Raw genomic sequence first — 10,315 nt, 5'->3', positions numbered from 1 at the left:
TTTGCCCGTACTGGCCTACTCTCCTTAATTTAAGGGCGCCCTTGTGCTTGATTTTGTAAAGAGAGCTGGAGATATAATTGTAACAATGAAAGTGATGATAATGCTAATAAAAGGATTATGCAAATTATTGTCTCTAATACTAACTATAAAGTAAAAAATGTCATTATTCATGTCTTCAAGATACTTAGACCAGGAAACTTAGAGTCACACATCTAAACCCATAAGCGAATGTTTTTTTTTTTAATATGCTCAAAATAACAAGCTAGGAGTTAGCAGTTTCAAAATAGTAAATTAGTAAGCTTGGGCAATCGCTTATCCTCCATATTGATGGATTTTCATTCACAATATAAAAAAAATACGATTTTTTTACATTGATATTTATCATATTTCTGTATGATGGCCCTAAGGCATTTGCTCAAGTCATGGATACGGAAACTTCACTTACAGTATTTGTTAGTCAGCGTAAGGTAGAAGTTAATCCCAAGGTAGAGTGAACTTGATAATAATGATTTAGTTTGATATTTGAAATGATACAGATCCTAGTTATGCCTTACAAATTTATCATGGAATGGTACAATATATATATATATATATATATATATATATATATATATATATATATATATATATATACATATACATATATATAAATATAAATATATATATATATATATATATATATATATATATATATATACATATATATATATATATATATATATATATATATATATATATATGTACACACACACACACATATATATATATATATATATATATATATATATATATATATATATATATATATATATATATATATATATATATAGTCTGAGTAGGGAAACCTGAATGCGGTGAGAAGGTGTGTTTATCGTTATGATCGCCAAAGCTACCATTCAGAACTGTCCATACTACGGTGGTTTGCTGTGAGCGGTCAGACTAAAGTCTCCCAACATCACCAGTAATCAGAGGCCAGTGGGTGAGGAAAATGATCAAACCCCATTTGCATGAGGTCTAGAAACGGTTCCATGTTTTGTTTTATATATATATATATATATATATATATATATATATATATATGTATATATATATGTATATATATATATATATAAATATATATATATATATATTTATATATATATATATATATATATATATATATATATATATATATATATATATATATATATATATATATATTTTATCGCATGTGTTTCATACACACTTGTACACTGTAATGTTATTGCCTTTTTTTTTTATCACGCTCTTCCCTGCACTGATAACTGAACCTGTTAACTGGCGTTTGTATGTATTAGTTTGGTTGAATTTTTGTGACATTCTTGCTCTGAACTGCTTGTACATAAACTCCTTATATGTTGAACCTAAAGGTTACTTGCATTCAGCTCACCTCTCTGTTAACACCTAACAACCACCTTGCACATTGGTTACCCTCGTAGTGATCAACTACTCTCTGTTCTATTTTTTTGCACATTACGCCCTATCCTTGTTATGATGACGCCCACCAATTCTGACACTCTGCAACCCATGCTGCATCGTTGAAACTGCCACCCTTCATCTATCAGAAAAAACGTTTGTTTGGTTCCAATGCACCGAAGTTCAGTTTTGCATTAAGGGCTTGACTCACTCAAGCAGCAAAGCAGACTATGTTTTCTTTACAATCCCCGACGTTGCGTTCCCAGAAAACTCTGGCTAGCTTTGCAACCAACGGTATGACCCCCTAGTGCATGACACCCTCAAAATATACCTTCTGGAACAGTACTTGCCATTGCCAGCCACCTGTATAGCCCCATCCTCATACAGTATGAAACCTTACAAAGAAACGTTCCCTCAAATGGATTATCTTACTTGACGTAGCCTCTGACAAGTTAGATTGATAGTGTCTTGGCCTCTCCTTTAGCATTGATCTTAATAAACGCTGAGGACAGGTCTTGCCTCTCTCCCCTTTGTTCTTGAGCTACTAATTAAAACCCGGATTCTTCCTGTTCTCGATGCTAGGATTCTTCATCTCAGTTTGTTAGCCCAACTAGAGATCTAACAGAAGATCGGGATCAGCTGCTGTTTTTTTTTTTTTTTTTTTTTTTTTTTTTTTTTTTTTTTTTTTTTTTTTTTTTTTTTTTTCGTGCCGCTTGGGCACTACATTAAATCATTGTGCATGTTGTATAAGAATTTTCATAATTATGAGCAGCCATTTCTTTTAGATCTTGCCTTGCAGTACACTCGCCTGCAAAAATATCTCTACCCGTTTCAAAATGTTTTGGTATCTCTTAAGAATAATAATGAAAAAGAAGTATCTGGCAACTTTTTTTCTGGGCAGACGAATCCACGTTGAGTGCGTTATTCCACGCACTAGCTCTACTCAAAGTCAGTCTCTCTCATACCCCAACAACAACAACTCTCTCTCTCTCTGAACTCTCTCCCTCTCTCTTTCAAATATAGAATAGAATCATTGAATAGGTAAATTAAACAAATATGATAGACAATAATTTATTCTATATCCTAATCAAAATATTGAAAAAAAATAGCATCTTAAACGTTAAAGTCCCGCCTCTAACCTACATAAGTAGTTGCCATCTCTCTCTCTCTCTCTCTCTCTCTCTCTCTCTCTCTCTCTTAGTATTTCACATGACCCTATTAAGGCCGATTCACACGATCCGTTTTCTTTCCGACAGGCTGGGTGGTGGCTAACCTCTGTCGAAATGTTTTACATTCACACGAGGCATTCCGTATCTGTTTACCAGCGCGCGGTTTTCATTGTATGCTTAGAATCTGTCACGTGAGGACCGAGTGAATTACGATAATTTTGACAGTATAAGATGTTGGTTGATAACTGTGTTGATAAATTAAGTTATGCAACTTCATTATACTCTATTCACCATGCCAAGAATATTAAAATTATGATAAACTCACTTCTTTTATTTAATGCCTCTCCAGTAATTTTCCATATCTTTTATTTATGTAAATTATTTCTATACATCTTGTTTGCCATGTCAAACATCTCCTCATACCCTTGAAAAAGTTCAATTAACCTCTCATACATGGTGTCAACAACAAACTAACTAATTTCTATGACTATACTATGAGGATAAGTCGGGGTCGTAGGCCACGAAACGAACGGGTATGATACAGGCCCTCGTTCACACAAAACATCATCCATACGCTGGTTGGGACGAGTGGCTAACGGCCGTCAAAGCGGACGAGGTTTCTTGGAAAGAAAGCCGAGCCGACTCGGACGGCTGACGTCCGAGGGCCGCCGTCAGCCTAACAGGTCATGTGAACAGTTGCATTTGAATACACGTAAAGGCCGATTCACACGACCCGTTTTCTTTCCGACAGGCTGGGTGGTGGCTAACCGCCGTCAAAATGTTGTACATTCACACGAGGCGTTCCGTATCCGTTTACCAGCGCGTGGTTTTCATTGTTCACTTAGACTCTGTCATGTGAGGACCGAGTCAATTATGATAATTTTGACACTTTAAGATGTTGGTTGATAATTGTGTTGATATAATAAGTTATGCAACTTCATAATGCTTTATGCACCATGCCAAGAATATTAAAATTGCGATAAACTGACCTGTTTTATTTAATGCCTCTCCAGTAATTTTCCATATCTTTTATTTATGTAAATTATTTCTATACATCTTGTTTGCCATGTCAAACATCTCCTCATACCCTTGAAAAGGTTCAATTAACCTCTCATACATGGTGTCAACAACAAACTAACTAATTTCTATGACTATACTATGAGGAAAAGTCGGGGTTTTAGGCCACGAAACGAACGGGTACAATACAGGTCCTCGTTCACACAAAACATCATCCACCCGCTGGTTGGGACAGGTGGCTAATGTCCGTCAAACTAAAAGTCAAGATCTATAGCGCATCTATACATTCAGTGTTTATGTATGGATAAAAAAAAACATGGGCTTCAAGACAAATAAAGGAAGCTAAACTAAAATGGCAATCATAGTAAAGATAACAGATTATAAAAGTGTCACGATTGATATGATGTAGGCACATGTTGAAGGTGGATGGTGAAGAGGGCTTGGGAAGATCCTGTGAACCCGGGGGAGAAGATTCAGAGGGAGATGAGCGAAATAAATTGCAAAATAAGGTGAAGCATGATATGGAGAGAAGAGGTGTGGTGGAAGAGAAGGCATTGGAAAGGCCGCATCAGGCATCCAATCTCTCAGTATTGGAATATGAGTGGGAAAGAAGACAACACAGTATTCTAGAAGTCTTAGTTCGGCAGGAGGCTAATTGTGGAATGATCTTTTATATCAAGTAGTTGAATTAGTTGAACTTGAGAAATGAAATCTTTTTGCAAATTTTTTATTACGATGTTGACGTAGGTCTCGTTTCGTAGTTTATAATATTATTTCTTTATTTAGTTATCTGTCATAAGTTTAAATTTTAGTATGCATTTACGTCTGTGTATTCTTTTTGTATTTTTCCTCTTGCCCTTGTAGTATCCATTTTTTTTTCAACTAGATTTGCTGCTGGCCTTATTATGATCAGTAATACTAACAGTTTGAGATTCCATAAGGAAAAGCATAATGTTATCATATGTCATTCGTGCTCCAGATGAATAACATATTAGGATGTTGTACAACGCTACTACAAAGTGAAATATTTATGTAAAACTTTTGAAGTCTAATGAATCCTGACATTAAGTTTCAGCAGAACAACTATAATCTACAGCTGAGTTGGTGTACCATTGCATATCAAATTATTTGTATATACTGTATGTATAGAAATTAAATACATGCAGGATAACTATAATATATATCTGTGAAATGTATTTATAACTCATTTTGTATATATATATATATATATATATATATATATATATATATATATATATATATATATCATGTTATCCATTTTTCTAATTGTAAAGCCCCTTTTTTTACCATTTTAACCATATGCCCTTTTTTTTAAAGATCAGGTTAAAGCTTTACGTAACGGCACCGGCTAATGTTAAGAATATAAAAAGACAGAATTATGTGTATTTCATTTTATTTCTTTATTTTTATGGATTTAGATTTTAGGAATTTCCATAATAAACAAAACTATCAATTTTTAAATTTTTCTATCTTGTCAGAGTGGTTGTTATGACGGCAAAAAGACCCTAGTGGTGGTGTTCATCATGGAATACCTTGATATGTGTAATCTTGATATTGGTAGTTTCGTCAAAGACTCGTCTGTCTGAGATATGACGATCAAGAGGGAATCCCATAGGACGCTTGTCTGGGTAGATTTCACCATGGGCTCCACAGTGAGCGTGAGTTCCACCATGCTCAGATTCAACATCAGGATGTGTTAGGTCATAGCCTCCGTCAGTGACTGCCAAAAATAGAGCGAATTCCATTCCGTCTTTTGTACCCTTGGGCAAAAGCATTCTGTTGGGGATGCCACAAGCCCTTTCGTATTCGGGCATGCTAAAACTACCACTGTCAGCTGCATCCATGAGAGACTGCAGGCTAGGTACATCAGGAACAGTGACTGCAGAGTCACTGGATTTCCTTACCACATGATTTCCTCCAGGAGATACTGTAATTAAGAGTAAAGTATTAATAGAATATTTATAAAACATACACTCACTTTTAAACCTAATTACAGAGAAGTATAAAGATTAGAAGTACTTTAATAGATATGGAATCCATAAATGTTTGCAAGTAGCGTACTTACACTTCTTCCAGAATTTGTCCATTTCAATACAGTGCCAGCTGCCATTTGTATAATCAAACTGCTGATGATTGTTATCATATTCGGGGCAAAGGTACAAGCGGAAAGTACCGACAACTTCATTTCCATTATTATTGTTGACATCAGCAACATAGGAGAAGTCATTGTGGTTTAGACGATGAACATTGGCTTTCAGTTCCACCATAGCAATACCTTCAGCAGAGTCTACAGCATTTCGAAGGTCAAATTCATAGTCCTCAAAGAATGTTTTAAGCTCTCCCTCAATGCTAAGGCTATCAATGTTGACACCAGGGAAGTCCAGGTCTTCATGAGTGTATTCAGGAAGACTATATTTATGTTCCTTAAAGATGTTATCCATATATTTATGAAGACGGAAGAATGTAGGATCACGAGTAGCGGTTTCAAAATGTTCCATTACACCTGGAGGCATATTGTATTTTCCATGAGGATCTCCTTGACGGCCAAGCATAATGTGAGCCATGTTGTGGAGAGCTCCATAATACTGGACATTGGGACTGTACATAGAAGATTCAATGATGTCACCAAGTTTGTCAACGCCTTGGTCATTCATGATATCAATAACTTTGCCATCTTTGCCTGTGATGTATCCATGAGCTATAGCATCACGGATGCGACTTTCTGTAATAACCATGTCACGAACTCTTGCTACTCCATCAACATCTTCAAAGTGAATATGGTCAGGACGGGCAGGGAATTCGCCTCCGTACTTGTAGATAGTATGTGGGGCAAAGCCTTCTTCCACTGGTTTCTCCCACTGGAGTTCATCCACCATATCTAAATGGTTGGAGAGACGCTCTGAATCAAAGCGAACAGTCAGCTGATGATGAACCCAGAAGAAAAGTTCTCCCTTGCGATCCAAATGATGTCCATATTTGTCTTCCCACCAGAAGGGATAATCCATATGCCATGTGACGTGATGGAGATTCATTCCAATATCTTCTCCAAAGTAAGCCACACGTTGTTCCTTATTTTTCTTTGTACCAGTGAATTCCATCTCAAATTTACCTGGTTGATTAGTCATCTTTGCTGTGTAAGCCTTTTGGATAATTTCACTGTTTGTGAACATATGAGGGGTAACTTCATAGAGTGGAGGAAGAACAATGCCATGTCCAAGGTCTGAGTGAATAACAGCTGTGTACAAAGCGTAAACAAACTCTCCTTCATTCATATGTTCACGCCAGTATGCAGCATTATGAACAGCACAGTCCCAGGTCTTGCATTGCATGAAGACATCGAAGAGCATAAGGGCCTCTTCTCTTTGGCGTTCATTGAAGAGGGAGAACCAGTGATGTTGTTCAAGGAGCCTGTGGTCTTTGTATTCCTGGACTAGATGTTCTGCAGCTTCTCCTCCATCCTTATATTGTTACTTGTCAGCTACTGGGTCAAAGGAGGCAGCATATCCTTTCAGATCATCAAAGTGGTGATGGTCATACACATTCCACAGTAGGTGGTTGACATCCTGCTGTCTCTTGGGCAACGGGGTGTCTGTAGGAAAGAAAATATATATAATTTAGTCTAGGGAATATGGTTGTTATATATATATATATATATATATATATATATATATATATATATATATATATATATATATATGTGTGTGTGTGTGTATTTATATATATATATATATATATATATATATATATATATATATATATATATATATATATATATATATATATATATATATATATATATATATATATATATATATATATATATATATATATATGACTGGAAGGTATATGCTAAAATTTTATACTGTAAGCTGGTGAAATCTGTCACAGGTTTTTTTTGTAGACCTTGACAGAGATAAAGCATATACCATTTCCGTATGGCTATAAAAAGTAAAACATGTTACAAACGTGAGAAATTTCAATAAAGATAAGAACACAATTATGTTAGAAAGACATTGCAAAATTGGAAGTTACTTTATGATGTGAATCCCTTATGTGATTTGAATATTCTAAATATGATTTATCAGAATATTTCAAAATATTGGATTTGTTTGCGTGTTTTTTTCTTTTTTTTTTTTTTTTTTTTTTGGTTACGATGTTTTTCCGAGACGTGTGCATCTTTCCTAATTGTAATTTTTCTCCTTTTTAGTAAATGAGCTTTTCCCTTTTTAAATTTTAAAACAGCTTTAATGAAATATGGTGATAAATGTCCTGGATATGTGATGCGTTTGAGTACTTATGCAAGCTACGAAACTTTTATATCCTTTTGAAGAAGACATGAATAATGAAGTGTATATAATATATACAGTATATATATATATATATATATATATATATATATATATATATATATATATATATATATATTTATATATCTATATACACACATATATATATGTATATATATAATATGTGTATGTATGTATGTATGTATATATAATCTAAGCAGGGGAAAGCAAATTATTATATTACTAGTTAACAGGTTTCATAGTTTTATATTTTCTTGGGTCTTTACATTTTATGTTTTGAACCAATATTCTCCTCATTGACAACTGAAGCTTTTCATTTATTATTTTATCGGTCCTTATGAATCCAAGATACCGTATTCTTTACCTTAATATGTGTTGTATTATGTAAATTGTTGTGAAAGATATTTCAAGGGATATTTTATAGGCTTTTAAAAGGCGCTATAACTTTATGCAAGACTAAGGTTTTTCCTGAGAAGTTAACGAAAATTGCAATCTTGAGCACGAATCAAAATTTCAAAATAATAATATTCTGCATAATTGTTTGACTTGAAGCAATGTCATTAGATAAATATTCAGTTGCCTCTACCCGTTCGTGAAAAACTACTTTTCTTTAGCTCTATAAAACTAAATTTAAGAGTCTGTTTTGATTTAGATATTAAGAAATTCAAATATAAGAAAAAAGTAATAACCTTAGATATTAGAAGTATCTGTGGGTTTAATGCAAAAGAACATTGTTAAGCACTTAAGCAATGGAATGTTTACTTACCTGCGGCAGCAAGCGCCAGAAAAGCGCACAAGACAAGGACCTTCATTGTGACTGGACAGGAGAAGGGTCTGTGACACCAGAAAGCGTCTGACCTCCTTAAATACTTTTGGTGCTTGCGCGATGAAAGGCAAAGTCCATCTTTCCAAGTGATAATAAGAGGGTCCAGTAGCATCAGTATCTTGCATCTGATAAGAAAGATTCGGAATCAGTATGTTTTCTTTGTCTATGACAGCCTTGAGTGCATTCAATTATATTATTGCCCCTAAAGGCAGTCAAGGGCAAAACATACTATTTAACATATTATTCAGTCTGATGCAGAAAGGGCCTCAATTTTAGATTATCTTAGAAGACAAACACTGGAGGAAATTATTTTTTTTTCTTTTTTCGGAAAATGCATGTCATCACCTTACATATTGCGGTCATTTGTACAACCTAATTTCTTTACTGGGCTCTTTGTTGAGAAGATGAGTTTCTGGTTTTTAATTTATTCATCTGTAATGTGATTCGTTATTTCTACAATAAATATTTTTTGGTTTTGGATCGAGATGTTTCTTATTATTTGTTATTTATCGTAATGTATTTTATTCATATTTTATTAATTACTTTTTAACTTTTCTATTTTTCCTTACTGGACTGCTCCCTTTAACGGTGCCCTTGAGCTTGTAGCATTTTAATCTAAAAAGAGCCAGAGATTAACTTGTAATAATTATAATGATGATAATAGCAATAAAAGAATTGTGTTAATTATTGTCTCTAATACTAACTATAAGTAAAAAAGGGATTTTGACAAAGGAAAAATCTATTTCTGGGGAAATGCCTTGGATGAAAACAGTGCTTCCTTGTTCTCTGAGAAACAGAGGGCCAGACGAGCGGGTGGCGGGTCTAGCTAAAAAGGGCCCTGAGTGTGGTGACTGGACACAGAGTAGTATCTTGGGGAAGAGGGATAATCTTCCAAGGGGACCACCTATCTTGCGGGTTCTCGTTTTTAGCCAGAAAAGCTCTGTCTGGAGAAAGTAGTACTTCGCCTGACGGGAGGAATTCTATATTTTCAGGATTATGTGAGAGAGCTGCTAATTCTGAGATTCTAGCACCTGAGGCCAAGGCCGTTAGGAATAAGGTCTCCCTAAGAAGAGTGATGTAGGAGCAGGATTCGTTATCCGTGTCCGAAGCTAGCTTTAGTACGTCTTTCAGAGACCAAGAGACCTTTTGTGGGCGAACCGAAGGCCTGAGCCTAACGCATGCGTTCGGAATAGATGAGAAATAGGAATCTGCCTGGTCAATATTGAAAACCCACGAGAAAGATCTTTTTCAGATCTGACTTAATCGTAGTTATAGTGCTAGCTGCCAGGCCCTTGTCAAATAGGGATTTAAAGAATGATATGGCCATATTAGAAGTCATGAGAGAATGTCCTGACTTCTTTAGGAAATCTGCTAATTTCTTAACAGCTGAATCGTTCTGTCTAATGGTAGAGTCCCTTTTGTCTGACTCTATGAAGAGGACATTTTCTGGGTCAATGTTCTCGTCCCTGTGGGCTGCAAACTTCATGAAATCCACAAAGTTAGGGTTGTGGCTACCCTTGAGGAATCTGACACAGTCAGAG

At 35.0% G+C, this 10,315-nt stretch overlaps 1 protein-coding gene across 1 annotated transcript; it reads right to left on the bottom strand.

Moving 5' to 3' along the window:
- Positions 1-5,017: 5,017 nt before the first annotated feature.
- On the bottom strand, positions 5,018-8,875 carry LOC137624455 (hemocyanin-like). Its single transcript, XM_068355221.1, has 3 exons — positions 8,715-8,875; positions 5,707-7,230; positions 5,018-5,568 (listed from the first exon to the last, which is right to left on the bottom strand). Exons 2-3 carry the CDS (start codon positions 6,986-6,988, stop codon positions 5,147-5,149), a joined length of 1,704 nt encoding a protein of 567 aa, XP_068211322.1. The 5' UTR covers positions 6,989-7,230; positions 8,715-8,875; the 3' UTR covers positions 5,018-5,146.
- Positions 8,876-10,315: the final 1,440 nt, after the last annotated feature.

This window comes from Palaemon carinicauda, chromosome 31 (genome assembly GCF_036898095.1).
Source record: "Palaemon carinicauda isolate YSFRI2023 chromosome 31, ASM3689809v2, whole genome shotgun sequence".
Classification (NCBI taxonomy): Eukaryota; Metazoa; Arthropoda; class Malacostraca; order Decapoda; family Palaemonidae; genus Palaemon; species Palaemon carinicauda.
This window is presented reverse-complemented; position numbering and strand designations above follow the sequence as displayed.